Below are 16,837 nucleotides of genomic sequence, written 5' to 3'. Positions count from 1 at the left end.
TGTTTCTTGTTAGTTAGGCAATCTTGTATCCATGCTAACATATCACCCCCAACACCATAAACCAACTGCAGAAATCTTTTATTGAATAACCTTTGGCAATCCAAAAACACAAGAGATGGGATTTTCTGGTCGCACTCACCCTGAAACTGGACAATCCCACCTGAGGTCAATGGATCTTTCCAAGGTCCACTCCTTGCCCGCTCCGATTCCTGTGGCATTTGGAACAGTAAAATTCATTCCTGCATCTACTGGTTTCCCCTGATTCCCCCTGCTTATTATATGGTCTAAAAACTCTAATAATTTGCCAGGTTCAGTTTCACTTTTACAAAACCACATTGACCCTGCTTTTGATTGTAGTATGATTTTCTCAATGCCTTTCTAATATTGCCTTAATAACAGATTTTAGAATTTTCCCAATGGCAGACGTTAGACCAACTGGTCTACAATTTCCTGCTTCTTTCTTGAATATGTGCGGCTTTTCAATCCATTGGCATCTTTTTAAAATCTCAGAAATTTCTTACGTTAAGAAAGTAAAGATCCAGGGTGGTGAATCTTTCTTCTTGCATCATTAACTTCTGTTTAAGGATCAACAGTGTAGTTCTTCTCTCTAAAACACTCTCCAAAGACTCTTTTCAAATAATGAGACTAACACTGCTTGCAATTATTCAGAAAAGTCTCATCAGGGTGAAACATAGTTTGAAAATGACCCCTTTGTATTTATGCTTTATCCCAATATTCTGTTTACATTGGAAACAAAAACAGCCTGGGAATGTTGTGCTATGCTTTTAATGACCTGACTTCTAAAACACCAAGATCTCTCTCCAGTTCCAATACATTAAGCATGCTCAAATTTATTACATCAACCTATCCCCTGCCCAGTCTTACATTTCCCTATGTTAAATTGAATCCACTATTGCTCTATAAACCAATCAAGTTTGTCAAAATCCATTTGATACATAAATCTCACCACAGTCCAAAAAGAAAGGAAAAGATAGCAATTTGCTTAAAGGGTGATAGCAAATAAACAACACCATGCTGAGTATAAATTGAAGGAGAAGAAGGAGGGGTAGTGGTGTGACAGATAGAATGGACTTCAGAAGAAATACCAGTACCTGGCATAATCTCTACATCAAAACTGGGCAACAGATCTGCAACCACTTCACTCCTACCTAGAAAATCAGAAAGAGAGAGAGAGAAAGAGAGAAAAGAGAAAGAAATATGATTACTAAGCATAAATAGAGTACAGTTCAATCTGTACTGGTGACTGAGATGCACTCAGTCCTTGAAACCACTGATGCAGGAGGTTAAGGCTACATTTACTAACAATTGTGTCTCTTGAAATCAATGCCATTCACCAAAACAATTACTTCCTGTTGAAACTGCAGTTTAGAGTAACAACAATGCGTATAGACTTGATTAAACATTATTGAAAGAATAGAAGAAAAGAAATTACCCAAAAGACTTTTCAAAACAAAAAATCTGGATAACCAGGATTTCAGATAAACAGTAATAAACCTCTCATCTGTTGCTGTGCACAAGACCAACAGACATTCAATCTTTTCAGAAGTTTAAGTCTAATGGTTTCTAATGTTATCTCTTGTGGGTGCAAAAAATTTATACCTGCTTATCAAATGAAGGAAATGAAATATTTCCTCTTTTTATAATACCAATAAGTCGAGACCATGAACTTGTGAATCCATCTCAGTTTGGCTTGGATTAGATGGAGTGTGAACTCCACACGTTCAAACTCTTCAAACACAGTGGCACAGTGGTTAGCACTGCTGCCTCACAGGGCCAGGGATCCAGGTTCAATTCCAGCCTCGGGTCACTGTCCGTGGGGAGTTTACACTTTCTCCCCGTGTCTGCGTGGATTTCTTCTGGGTGCTCCGGTTTCCTCCCACAGTCCGAAAGATGTACAGGTGAGGTTGATTAGCCATGCTAAATTGCCCTTTAGTGTTAGGGGGACCAGCAGGGTAAATAGATGGGGGTTAAGGGGATAGGGCCTGGGTGTGATTGTGGTCGGTGCATACTTGATGGGCCAAATGGCCTCCTTCTGCACTGTACGATTCTATTATTCTTCCTGCATTGGTCTGGATCTCATGTTGTGTTATCAATTTGAGAGATTATCACTAGCTTTTACTTTTTACATAAATGACTATGATTTCTTCACAAATGATCATCAGTACTTCCAACACCGATGTTTGGGAATTACTAACAAAAGCATTTAATAAATAATGAAAGGATAGGTTGGCAGAATTATTGATCCATCATCGAATCATTCATTTTTCCCACTCTGACTATTAAATCCAGGTAATGATGAATGTTGAGCCATGCAGCATTCCAGCAATGCTCAAGTTAAAGCTATTTTGGATTCCCTCGTATTACATGATTGATGGATGTCATGTTCTATGATTTATTAGGCATTGTTTATACCTCATGCTTTCAACTGGTGCAAACTCAATGAATTATGTAGAAACAATCAAAACAGACACTATGCTAATATTTCCTCACAAATTCAAGTATTAGATTGAACTGAACCAGTTCATTTCTGGTGTTCTACATGAACTTGGGCTAAGTAAATTCCAAACTGCAAGGTACTGGGCACATGTTTGGGTTCATGGCTCTGTTTGAGTTTAGTAAAAGACATTGGCGGGACTGGAGAGTACGAGGGGAGGGGTTGGTGATAAGGGTCAAAACATACTGAACCCGATCACAAATCCTTAAAATATGCAGAAGATGGCAATGCTGCAACACAGCATGTTCAATGAATATTGGCGGGAATTCTCTGATTTCGCACACCCTGCCACTGCTGCCAGCAAGAAGAGGTTTTAGCCCTCAGCCAAATCTTCATTCATAGCAGTGGGACTGGGGAATCCCAATTGTGGTGAGGTCGGAGAATTCAGACCATTGTAATTTATTGCCACAAAGGAGCACCAGATGGCACTGTTACATTAAAAAAGAATAGAACTTGTACACAATATGGGTTAATAAACTGTGAAGTTTTGCTTGGAATTGCTTTGATACATCTTGGGTGATTCTTTTTCAAAGAATGTGTCATCTTCCCCAATGTCATTTTTTTTTTGCCATTTTTTCTTAACATAGTCAATTTGAGATTCTCTCCAATCTAAGATAAAACAATTAAGGGCGGCACAATGACGCAGTGGTTTGCACTAGGGACCCAGATTCAATTCCCAGCTTGGGTCACTGTTTGTGTGGAGTCTGCATTTTCCCCACATGTCTGCGTGGGTTTCCTCCGAGTGCACTGCTTTCATCCCACAGCCCAAAGATGTGCGGGTTGGGTTGATTGGCCATGCTAAATTGACCTTAGTGTCGGGATTAGCAGGGTAAATGAGGATTACAGGAATAGGGCCTGGATGGGATTATGGTCATTAGAGATTCGATGGGCCAAATTATCTCCTTCTGTACCACAGGGATTCTATCCTATGATGTTCAATGCTTGCAGGAGGGTTCTTTGTCTTCCTTCCTGCATGGATCCATCACACAAATTAACCAACAGAAAAGGGTACTACAAGATGCATTTAGTGCAAAAAAAGATCAAAATTGGAGATGAAAAAGAAATAAAATACGACAACATACTATTTGTGGTTTGCAGTTGTCTTTCATGCTGTGAGACCTACAGCAATAATGCAATATATTGGCAGAGTATGAGACATAATCCTTCCAATAGCATATTTAATGGGCTTACAAAGAACTTGCAGCACAGAAAACGGGCCATTTGGCCCTGCTGTGTGATGAAGTTTATGCTTCTCCTGAGCTTCCTCCCACTCTTTCTTAAATAGGGAGACAATCGAGGAAGTTTCCATCTGTCAAATGGGCAGGTCATAAATGCTTCTCACGTAGCACTGGGGCTTGGCTTGGCTTCTGGGCTATCATCGGACAATTGAATGGTCTGGCATTGCACAAAAGAGCCCATTTAAATATCACTGTATATAGATGATCAATGACCAATATATGCAGGCTGATGGGACTAAGGTTAATTATTAATTTTACATTTGTTGTCTCTATTAATCAGCATGGCCACAAACAGCCACGTTAGAAAATGAACATTCAATATTTATTTTCATAAAATTCTAAAAAATGCCACTAGCTTTGTAAAATGTTGCTCATTAGTATGCCTACAATAAATTTAAGATATTGCATATATATATTCTAGCTTTAAAAAAAACAGATCAGTAATTGTCATAGTTTGATGTGTTGATGCTGGCGTTGGACTGGGGTGGACACACTAAGGGGTCTCACAACACCAACAGGTTTATCTGGAATCACAAGCTTTCAGAACGCTGCTTCTTTATGATCATTCACCTGATGAAGGGGCGGCGCTCCGAAAGCTCGTGATACCAAATAAACCTGTATGGACTTTAACCTGGCGTTGTGAGACTTCTCACTGTGTCATATTTCGTGCTGGACTTGGCTCATTCAGTAGCTCCTTTTGCCCTAAGTCAGATGGTTTTTGGTTCAAACTTCACCCCCAGGACTCAAGCAGTCTGAGTGAATGGGGTACTGCTCTTTGGATGAGATGTTAAACTGTTCTGCTGGGTCACCGTTAGAGGTCATGTAACATTTTTTGACAAAGGGCAACTTCCGAACTCCAGCATCAGCCACCTACACCAAAGACAGATTGACTAGTCATTAATTTCTTTGCTGCCTGACTGCTCAACATGCTGCCACGCTTACGCCTATAACAACAACTGCGGCACTTCAAAGTAATTTATTGCAAAGTGAGGTGCTTTGGGATTATTTGGAGAGAAATGTTCCAAAAGCATTTCTGAAGTAGCAAACTATAAAACTGTGCACTTCACTAATAAGAACTAATAACAGATGATTGATAGGATGTTGGCTGTGTCTTAGTTGGTCATACATCTTATTCAGTGACATTTCTTCATTCATGGGACATGGGCATTGCTGGCTAGGCCAACATTTATTGCCCATCCTTAGTTGCCCTTGTTCAGAGGGAAGTTTCAGAGTCAACCACATTGCTGTGGCTCTGGAGTCACATGTAGCCAGACCAGGTAAGGACGGCTAATTACCTTTCCTTAAGGGCATTAGTGAACCAGATGGGTTTTTCCAACAATCAGCAATGATTTCATGGCCATCATTAGATTCTTAATTCCAGATTTTTTTTATTGGATTCAAATTCCACCCTTTGCAGTGGCAGAATTTGAACCCAGGTCCCCAGAACATCAGCTGAGTTTCTGATTAATAGTTTAGCGATAATACCACTGGGCCACTACCTCCCCACATTGCAATGGGTACGTGGGATTTTCCCTTTCCCCCAGAAAATCTGCTTTTTCCCTTGTCAATTATTGTAACTTAATTCAATGGCATATTTTGTGCCATTCAGTCGGTTCAAAGAAGTAAACACAAACATTATCATTTTCCTCCAAAGTGCAACCCTATTTTCCAAGGAAAAAAGCGATTATTGGACCTCATCAACAAAGAACCCTACACTCTGACATTAAATATACCTGATCCACGGGGGGGGGGGGTTCTGGTTCCTACACATTTTCAAAGCCTAAACTCAAGCAAACATTCATTAATTGTGTCCATGTAAACGACTTCTTTGGTTCAAGGACAACAGTAAAACTCAGAGTAGTCTTGATGTTCCTACCAGTATGGAATAAAGAAAAATGCGCAAAAATATTTGGACGTGTAAGGTAGGTTGATATTTCAGTGCAGAACCATCAGAGGTGCTGTCTTTAAATAATGTATCTGTCTATAATACCATCTTTCTTAAAATAAGGATGGACAAAGTGGTAGACTGCATTAATGGAGCAACGTCAGAACAATAGAATTTTACCACTAGCAATCCAGCTGATGAACAGCAGGTAACTCTGTTCTTTTGTATTTACATTTCTTATACACAAGTTAGTTTTACTTGCTTCAAAAGGGGAGATGATGACCGACTGGTATTATTGCTAGACTATTAATCCAGAAACTCAGTTCTGGGGACCCGGATTCGAATCCCACCAATGACAGATGGTGGAATTTGAATCCAATAACAATACGTTGGGAATTTAGAATCTAACGATGAGCATGAAATCATTGTCAATTGTCATAAAAACCCACCTGGTTCACTAATGTCTTTTAGGGAAGGAAATCTTTACCTGGTCTGGCCTACACGTGACTCTGGAGCCAAAGCAATGTTTCTGACTCTCAGCTGCCCTCGGATAACTGGGGATGGGTAATAAATGCTGGCCAGCCAGCGACACCCATGTCCCATGAACCTTTAATTTTGAAATTTGGTAATAATTACTTCTGGTACTATTGATTCACTGATGGAAAAATCTGTCATCAGCACACCTTGATTTGCTTGTTACCACTGTTTGACGTATACTTGAATTGATAAGAGCATTGATTCAAATCTTCCATGTGGCATACAAAGCCCCATGGTGTGAGTTCTGCGGCGATAAGAAGCTTGGGCATTCCTGCAGTAATTTATGGTGCCGTGAAAATACCAACAGTATCAGAACAGCTGGACTTTATCAGTTCAGAAAATAAACAAAGTGTCTCAAGGATGCCAAGGAATGTGAAAACAATCTGAGTGAATTATTGAGCAGCAACATTAAAAATGTCCACAGAAAATATCTGAAAAGGAACTCTGAAGCTGAAGGTGCATAAACCCACAAAAAAAATACATGTTTGCTGGTGATGCTAACTTACTGTTTTAAACAGTGACTATCTGATGTGCACATCCTCTGACTCATTGGATTTTCATTTTCAATGTCAAATGCCACACAAGTGGCATATTGTATCATTTTTGTAGAGCCTCAGAGTCATAGAAACCCTTCAGTGCAGAAAGAGGCCATTCGGCCTGTCGAGTCTGCGCTGACCACAATCCCACCCAGGCCCTACCCCCATATCCCTACATATTTTACCCCTCTCAGGACACTAAGGGGCAATTCTGGCTTGGCCAATCAACCAAACCCGCACATCTTTGGACTGTGGGAGGAAACCAGAGCATCCAGAGGAAACCCATGCAGACTGGAGGACAATGTGCAGACTCCACACAGACAGTTAACCAAGCCGGGAATCGAACCCAGGACCCTGGAGCTGTGAAGTAGTGATGCTAACCACTGTGCTACCGTGCCACCCATAACCTTGAGCAATAGTCTTTAAGGTATACTGGGGTTGGGGAGGTGCTCATTTTGATTTTGAGCGTTAGTATAAAACAGGCAATGGCTGAATCAACCAGTCGTTGTACGTCTCTCATAAGTTTGAATTCCATTGAGGAAATGTGTGGAGAACTAACATCTCCTGTTTTGTAGTATCACCCAAAGTTAACATGATTCCCCCGTCAGTGACAAAAGGTTTAGTCTGTTTCTTTTCTAGTAACACTCACACTTGGGGTACAGTTCTGGTCACCCTATTATAGAAAGGACATTATTAAACTAGAAAGGATGCAGAAAAGATTAACGAGGATGCTACCGGGACTTGATGGTTTGAGTTATAAAGAGAGGTTGGACGTCTTTTCCCTTGAACATAGGAGACTGAGGGGTGATCGTACAGAGGTCTATAAAATAATGAGGAGCAGAGATCAGCTTGATAGTCAACATCTTTTTCCAAAGGTAGGGGAGTCTAAAACTAGAGGGCATAGATTTAAGGTGAGAGGGGAGGGTTCCAAGGGGCAATTTTTTCACACAGAGGGTGGTGAGTGTCTGGAACAAAATGCCAGAGGTAGTGGTAGAGGCAAGTATAAAGGGTGGCATGAACAAGTTGGGCCGAAGGGCCTCTTTCCATGCTGTAAACCTCTATGACTCCATAACTCGGGGAATGAACAATATATTTCATTAATCTGTGCATTTGAAGAGCCAGCAAATTGCATTGAAAATCTGATGACAACAACCTTATTTATCTGCTTTCTCTTTGTGAGACAGATTTGCAGCAGCAGAATTTCTTACTGCAGGGAGTAGTCCAATGTGTCGGAAGGAGAATGTGAGGAACCTGTGAATGAACAGGCAGAGGGATATATAGCAGCAGCTTGCTGCAGCTCTTCAATTCCCTGAACACATTAAGATACACCAAGAGATTCTGTCATGGTAAGGGTAACATCATAAATATATTCAAATAGTCACTGCTCCAGGTGCAGAATCATTAAGAGTTTGTGAAATGTTGCTGTTTTTATTTTTGCACCCAAAAACAGATTTCAGCAGCAGGTAAGATTTAAACACTAATAGCTGTTATTGTTGGCATTTTAAACACCTATTGATGTTATTAAAAATGTGTTAAAGTTTCCCATTGTAAGTATATTGAGCCACTGGAGGTCATTCAGGCTATCAAAGATCAGCTGCTTATCCTAATGATCAGACTGTCAGTGTCACTCACTCCACACTGTGCTGGTTAATAACATTATCATTCTCTCTAGCAGTCTTGATAAACTGGTATGGATATTGTTGGTAGGTAGGTAGGTGAACTTAGCACATGACCAGCAGGAATTGCGATATATGCTATGCACTTAGAATGCCAAAAAGCAGATCTTCCACTGTAAAATTTTTTAAAAACTTTTACATTTGCAAAAGAAAATGACATGCATTTGTTGTAATGGTTCTAGTATCACTGCAACTTTTGATTTGTAAGAGGGCTGTTATTTAGGGATGTATCTTTACGTTTAAGGTAAATAAGAGGATTATGTGATCTGTGTTGGAGTCTACCTGGCTGTAGAGGCTGGTAATTGGTTAGGACCAAAGGGAAAGCTCGAATTGTGTGACTCAAAGGGAGGTGACTGATATTTATGACTGAGGACAATCACAATTGTTAATATGTTCAATCAAAATACTTTTTGAGTCTCCTGAAACCCATAAAGATGTTAAAGGTATCAGGATATCAATGGTTATGCTAAAACCTTCCCCTTTTGTGGTCAGAGAAAGTTAAGTAATATTTCTTCTTGGAGACAAGGTTAAGGTGTTTCCTGTTACCACTGAACAGGGATAGGAGAAGCCATTTTGGGATCAAGGTGCAGCTGTCTCTATAAAGTTAGGAATATCACAGATTCAGCTGTGATCTTGAGAAGTTTGCAGCTCATTGTGGCAAGGGAGCCAAAAGAGATGAATCTTAGTCAGGCCTGCATCTTGAAAAGAGAAAATACTAACTTTATGTTCGCCTTATAGAATGAAGGAGGGAGCTCAAGTTTAGTTTAGAGACAGAATTCGTGAGGGGAAAATAGGCTGGAAGATTTGCCGAGCTTGGAACTAGAAGAAGAAATCTATAGTTATCCTCGTAGAAAATAAATAGTTAGCTTGGAGTAAGGTTTTCGAGTTGGAGCTGAAAGCATCCAAGTTGGTGGGCATATGCCCTGAGTTCAGAGATAATTTGCTAAGGGCTGCAGAAAAACTGTTGATCAGGAGAATAGAGTTATTAGAAACCATGGGTGTGTCTAATTTTATGTCAAACTCACTGCACAGAAATTGTGGATGAAATTCAGGCCTGAGGTGAAAAGTCCCAGAACTTACAAGAATGCTGTAGAGAAGTCTGAAGTTAGTCTCAAGAAAGAGGGTAAACTTCAAAGATTTTCTGGGAGAAGTTATAATGGAAACAGTGAGGTTCAGATGAGAATTTTAATCTGAAGCATATATAATTGTGTCTTATTATGCTTTTTGATCGTAACATCGAAAAGAAATATGAGCAGGAGTAGGCCATTCAGCCCATCGAGCCTGCTCTGCTATTCTAAAATATCGGGTGTGATTTTCCAGCCGTGCTCGCCCCAAGGCTGGAAATTCTTGCCTGAGGGCTATGGACCTTTGCATGTGGTCTGCCCTCAGTCGCTATGACTCTCATGGTGGGCAATGCGGGAAAATTCCATCCATCATGTTTGATCTGACTGTGGCCTTAATATCACTTTCTAGCTCAAGTGTAAGTAATTACCCAAGACAATGATTATTTAGTTTTTGTTATCCTTGATTCTTATCTAGAAAAGTTAATTTGTTTTAAACCATGGAATCTTGACACTTCATTCTCTCAGTAAATAATTGAGTGTTTGAATTTCTTTTTAAACGTTAACGGCCTCTACAGGGATCTTAATACTAGCTATAAAACACAGTTGGTCACTTGTCACTAACCACAATTTGCAACAGTGGCATGTCAAGAAAAGGCATCATAATGCTGGGACATGGAAGATGGCAAAGGCATTAGACATCTTAAGGAACCAGGCAAATATATTAAAACGAATAAATATTGAGAAAGTGGACAAATGGCTGGCGTCTAATGTTGCAGTTGTATAGAACATTGGTTAGGCTGCATTTGGAGTACTGCGTCCAGTTCTGGTCGCCTTACTACCGGAAAGACGTGGAGACCCTGGAGAGAGTGCAGAGGAGGTTTATCAGGATGCTGCCTGGTATGGAAGGACTGGGGTATGAGGAAAGATTGGGCAAATGGGGGCTGTTTTCCCTAGAAAGACAGAGACTGAGGGGAGATCTAATAGAGGTATATAAGATTATGAAGGGTATAGTAAACAGTGGTAAGCTTTTTCCTAGATTGGAAACACACATTATGAGGGGCCACGGGCTTAGAGTGAGGGGGGGCGAGGTATAATTCGGATGTTAGAGGGAGGTTTTTCACACAGAGGGTTGTGGGGGTATGGAATGCTCTGCCAAGCAAGGTGGTGGAGGCAGGCATGCTGGAGTTGTTTAAGAGATACTTAGATAGGCACATGAGCGGAATAGAGATGGAGGGATATAGGAATAAGGATCAGGAGCCTTGGGACATCCCTGGGAATCAATTGATTCCTATGGACCTTCCAACATATTTTCTGGCTCACTTGTTTTACTTTTGAGCTTCTGGGGATTCCCTTGAATGTTTGCATAAGATGTGCATGTTATTGATGTTTTTCTCTTTTAATCCACAGGTGCTTCGGTCTGCCTTGTTGTCCAACAAGGGGCATACTCGCGGTGGGTCATGCGAGGGCTGCTCTTGGGATGTTTCGAGAATAGCCTAGTGCTTCATGTCGTTAGTGTACACTTAAACTGGACCAGCTGATGGGCAACACGACAGCTCAGTGACTGTCACTGTTTACTGTGCAGATACATGGATTTGGGCCAGTGTCTGTGGGAGTTTGCGCATTCTCCCCGTGTTTGCGTGGGTTTTCTCCGGGTGCTCCAGTTTCCTCCCACACCCCAAAGATGTGCTCTTACGCTGATTTGTGTAACAAATTGTCCCTAAATTAGTCTCCCCTCAATCTGGTTTCCAATGTGGAGTGCCATAGGCGTAGACAAGGGTCATGGGTGGAGAGGGGACTCACAATGTTGAAATGGTGGTGCGGGCTTGTTGGGCCGAAGGGCCTGTTTGCCGTGCTGTGTTGTTCTTTGTTCTAAATCCACACTTGACAGGTTTTTCCATATTGATAATATTCCCTCTTTTATTCACAAATTATAGTTAGATATTACAATTAAAGTTTGTTTATTAGTGTCACAAGTAGGCTTACATTAATACTGCAATGAAGTTACCGTGAAGATCCCCTAGTCGCCACACTCCGGCACCTATTCGGGTACACGGACGGAGAATTTAGCACAGCCAACGCACCTAACCGGCACATCTTCCTGACTGTGGGAGGAAACTTGAGCACCCGGAGGAAACCCACACAGACAAGGGGAGATCATGCAAACTCAGCACAGTTGATGATAACTTTGTTACTTTTATTATCTTAAAACCAATACATAACCTTGAGATAATTTCCTTTAATGTCCCTGAGTGCACAAGAATATTCAGTTAGAACTGATGATTTGCTTTTTTGAAAGAGTTAAGAAGCGTATCACATCTGAACATTTTTTCTGGCAGTCTAAAACTGCGTGATTCTTGGCAGAATCACTTTTTCTCCTTCACTGCATTAGACTGAATAGAGGAATCCAGTTCATATCTGACCTTTGACTCTACCATTCATTTAACCCAATTGTTGTCATACCAACAGCAGATGAAGTTGAGAGACCAAACCAAACAACCTTCCCTAATTGGAAGCCGTTTTTCTTTTAAACTTTTGCGGACAGCAGGCCGTCACGGACACTGGTGCGCCCGTTTGTTTGAGAAAAGGATAGCCACTGCGTGGTAAAGATCGTTACAGATTCATTGCCAGAAGATGAGAGTTTAATTAATTTGTTTATTTCCATTTTCCCGATTTTCTTCCACGAAAAGCCGTTGAAGCCTTCGATGAAGCAGCAAAGGGAGGCAAGGCACAAAAGAAGTACTTTTGAAAAGATCAAAGGCCTAACAGGCGACAAGAGCCTTGCAAATGCAGTTGCTATGGAAACGCTGGTAGCAGAGGCCTTAATCTTCAAAACCTTTACTGCTACAGCTTATTATTTGTATCCTTACTAAGAATAAATCTGTGGTTGCTGTACCTTGAAATCAGGAAATGACTTCCAATGTTATACAGAAAATTGTTGAGGATAAGGTGAACAACAAAATGTTGGCTTTAACTGTTAATTCAGGAAAGGGCGAATAGAAATATACATTTTCACCATTCACAAAAAGACTCTTGAAATGGGGTCCTACATGCTGTGTGTAGCCGTATTTTGATTGCTGACATTCTCCAAATGAACATCTGCCCTTTTCTTTTAGATTCTGCTAATCTCAGATGGGAAAGTAATTCCAGGTCTTATCGTTAAGGGTAAGTGCAGCGTTACACAGAAGTGAGATTTTCAATTTTAGCCGTGAGCGGGGGGTGGGGGTGGGGGGGGGGGGTGGACGGATTATGGAGTCTGGCTGTCTTCAGTCCAATCACATGGCCTGTCAGCCAATCACTCAGCAGCACCGACAGCTGTAGTACACAACACTGCATCACAGATCAGCTGGAGGAGAATAAGTGTTTCAGAACAATCAACAGGGACAGGCAAATGAGAGAAAACGGCAGCGAACAATAAGCGGATAAGCGAACCAACATAATGAGAAACCTACTGACCCATAAAGCTGGGTCACCGAGTGGCGGATTGTAGTTAATTAATCTCTCTTGCAGAGTTTGGTGGATAAATGCTGTAATTCATGTTCTGGTAACTCAGTACAGTCAATCTTAATGCATTTTGGTAGATAAATTGCTGCACTTCTGTACCAATTATACATACAAGCTATAACCCTCTCAATGCAAGGAACACAGCATTATAACTATGCAAATTCATTTCACCGTCACCCAACTCGTGTGAAGTTGTGAACATAATGCAAAATTCTCCTCTGGTCTGTGTACTGCCATAAAGATATTACACAGACTTTTGGAACATCCTTAGCTTGTGAAGGATGCTCTATAAATGCAAGTTCTTTTTTCCTTACATTCCCAATGGACAATTTGGCTTTGAGATTTGCTATCTAGTAATGGTATGAACATGGTTTTTGGTCACTATATTAAAAAAAAACAAAGCTGCCACACAAGAATGTGCTCACTATTGAGTTTTGTAATGCGCAAAGGTGGTAGTCTTAACCCAGTTATATTTTGTAGAAAGAATCTAAATGGTGAAACAAGTGGTATTATTTTTAAAATACCCATCACCAAAAATAAATCAATTTTTCACGTCTCTTATATCTCCCGCTTATTTATAGTCCAGTTTCAATTATGTTGAGAATTGGAAAGTTCCGCTTCACATAGATGTTTACCCAATGAGATGGGTGGTCTTATTGTATATTAAACCCTGGTATTACATGTGTTTTTTTAACAATATATTAGTTCTCAAACTTGACTTGTTGATATAGATTGAGAAAACAATTCTACATTTTTTTAAAGGGATTGCTAGCACCACTTATCGGATAAATCTTTATCTTCCCTAGAGCATTCTAAAAGCCAAATTAAGGACATGAGAATAAGCAAAGGTCATTAGAGCCAATATTCCTGTCTTGCTTTGATAGATTTTAACCCTACCTTCCTGTCATCCCTTCAAAGTTTTCTGACTATAGCAAGTCCTTTCTTATACATCCTAAACTGTAATGGGCCCATTTAATTAAGCAGTGAAGCACATTGCTACTAACCACACGAGTAAAGATTAAAGTCCCAATTTTTTTGAATTTTGAGGGATCTCGGTATGAGTGAAATGTGTATCACTATATTGTTCTGGCCAGGAGGCAACGCAGGGAACCTGAGCTGGAACTATGTTAAAACTGAGAATGCCTAAGAATACATTTTCAAATTGCTTCGGCATATAAATAGTAAAATGAATGAACAAATGTAATTATGTAAGTAAGTAAAAGCAAATTACTGCAGCTGCTGGCATCTGAAACAAAACATAAAATGCTGGAAAATTTCAGCAGGTCTGACAGCATCACTGGAGAGAAAACAGAGCTAATGTTTCGAGTCTGACAACTCTTTGTGATGAAGAGTCATCCAGACTCAAAATGCTAACTCAGTACATAGGTTCCGTTTAAACCCTTGACATTGCACTAATATGGCGCTTTGATAAAATCTAATCTGAAAATGCAAGAGGATGTGTTTGCTGGGAGAAACTATGCCAAAATTTTCGCTGTTCACGCTCATTACCATAACATTAAGGGCTGGCACACATTGAGTTGATGTGGGAGGAAGTACAGTATCACCCACACATTGATACAAGAGAACACATGGCCCACATGCACCCAGGGTCGATTGAGTGTGAGACAGAGCCGTGTGTACAAGCAAGCATGGAGACAGCTCCCAACGTGTACCGTTTACTGTATATTCGTATGTAGTTTTAGTAGTTAATAAAAGTTTACAGTTACCTACATGTGACTACAAGACCTTCTTCAGATCTATCAAACTTAACCAACGCCCTACAACAATTACTTCCTGCGGCACTGTCTGCAACCCCTGGGGCGGAATCTTCACGTCCCGTCCCCCACAGGACTCATAGCGGGCGGGACAGAAAATCTGGCAGACCATGCAAAGGTCTGTCGACCTTGGGCGGGAATTCCTGGCCCTGGGGCGAGGGTGGCCAGAAACTGCTACCCCTGGAGTCCATGCACGATGAACGAAAATCCAGAAATTTTCAGTGCTTTTACATTTCCCCACAGGATGTGCCATCGAAGCTTCCTCATCTTAAAACAAGATTAAATTACATATATATATTGTATATATAAAATGGATGGGGTGGCACAGTGGCACAGCGGTTAGCACCTCTTCTATCCCCAGTTTCCCTTTCCACTCAAGACCCAAGCAGAATGGTCTTCCAGGCTTTGCTCATCCCTGAATATCTCCCACTGGCAACATAAAGGCATCATTTGGGGTGAGAATGGTAGGTAAGCTGTCCTAGGCCTCACCTCACCATCCCCCCCCAACCTCCCCCATAACATTGCAGTCAGGTCCCTGGGGCAGAGGGGTGATGAGATGGCACACCTGAAGAGTTGAACAGAACCTTCCCACCACCTACAAATTTATTGGTGGGGGAACCATTAAATTCTGCTGATTGCTACTGTTCCCTCAAATGCTCACTACCACTTAGGGCAGAATTTAATGCCCTCCCTCGAGGCGGGTTTTGAGGCAGGAGACAACAAATTAGGCAAAGGGTGCCTACAATCCCCACCACTCTCACACTTCTGCCTCAATTTAATCCGGGGCAAGAAAGCTCATGAATGGCTTCCTGTCCCACCATCAATTCAGGTAATTAACTGGGCATTAAAGGACCTCTTCCCACCACCGGAGGACTTACCAGACAGACAGCCAAGAAAGCCAAACCCTGCATGCGAGCTCCATGGGGAAATCCCTCATGCAAAGACCACTCACTGCCTGATTGAGGGACCTGGCTTTGGAAAGGGGTTCCCTGAGACTACCCCAACTCCCACTCTTGCTGTAGATCCTTCTCCCCCCACCTTGCAACTCCCAAATTGTAAACCACATCCCAACCTAACTCACTTATGGCCTGGGTCCGTCGCCTGGGGTGCTGGTGGGCACATTGCCAGGGGCAGCTAACATACCTGCTGTGATCAGCTGGTAGCTTTACGTGGCGAAAAACTGCAGCAGGCGACGGTGCAGAGGGACCTCGGGGTCCTTGTGCATGAGTCGCAAAAACCCAGCTTGCAGGTGCAGCAGGTGGTCAGGAAGGCGAATGGGATGCTGGCCTTCATAGCGAGGGGGATTGAATATAAAAGTAGGGAGGTCTTGCTGCAGCTGTATAGGGCATTGGTGAGGCCGCAGCTGGAGTACTGTGTGCAGTTTTGGGCGCCGCACCTGCGCAAGGATATTTTGGCCCTGGAGGGAGTGCAGAGGAGGTTTACTAGGCTGATACCGGAGTTGAGGGGATTGAGCTATGAGGAGAGGCTGAATAAACTAGGCTTGTACTCGTTAGAGTTTAGAAGAATGAGGGGAGATCTCATTGAGACGTATAAGATGATGAATGGGATGGATAGGATAGAGGTGGAGAGACTCTTCCCGCTCAAAAAAGACAGTAGGACTAGGGGGCACAGCCTCAAGATAAAGGGGGTGTGGTTTAGAACAGAGTTGAGGAGGAACTTCTTCCCTCAAAGGGTGGTGAATCTCTAGAATTCTCTGCCCGTTGAAGTGGTGGAGGCTGCCTCGCTAAATATTTTTAAGAAGCGGGTTGATGGGTTCTTGATAAGAGAGGGGATTAAGGGTTATGGGGAGAGGGCGGGAAAGTGGAACTGAGCCACAACAGATCAGCCATGATCTTATTGAATGGCGGGGCAGGCTCGAAGGGCTAGATGGCCTACTCCTGCTCCTATTTCTTATGTTCTTATGTTCTTTCACAGGGTGGGACTTCCACCTCTGGAGTCCTTGATCCTGGGGAATGCCCATCACTGGCTATTGAAGTTGTGAGATCCCTCTTGCGTGGATTAAAAATCTCTGACCACCAATTTGTAACTATTATCAGACCTCCCATTTCCAGTACTCACTATCCAAATCTGTTCAGACACTCACCGCTCC

General features: G+C 41.8%; 1 protein-coding gene across 3 annotated transcripts in view; it reads right to left on the bottom strand.

Annotated features, from left to right (window-relative positions):
- The window catches only part of LOC145353095 (immunoglobulin-like domain-containing receptor 2), a 111,729-nt gene that overhangs the window by 23,662 nt on the left and 71,230 nt on the right, over window positions 1-16,837 (bottom strand). For 2 of the 3 annotated variants that reach the window (XM_080203457.1, XM_080203458.1), the window contains exon 4: window positions 1,113-1,169. The exons of the other annotated variant lie outside the window; for it this stretch is intronic. In XM_080203457.1, the coding sequence (XP_080059583.1) occupies window positions 1,113-1,169 (57 nt within the window). The remainder of the gene's footprint in view (window positions 1-1,112; window positions 1,170-16,837) is intronic. 3 annotated transcript variants of the gene reach the window in all.

The sequence above is a fragment of the Carcharhinus amblyrhynchos genome, chromosome 15 (genome assembly GCF_965287045.1).
Source record: "Carcharhinus amblyrhynchos chromosome 15, sCarAmb.v2.hapA, whole genome shotgun sequence".
In the NCBI taxonomy this organism is placed as follows: Eukaryota; Metazoa; Chordata; class Chondrichthyes; order Carcharhiniformes; family Carcharhinidae; genus Carcharhinus; species Carcharhinus amblyrhynchos.
Note: the sequence above shows the minus strand (reverse complement) of the source record. Positions and strands in the feature narration are given on the sequence as shown.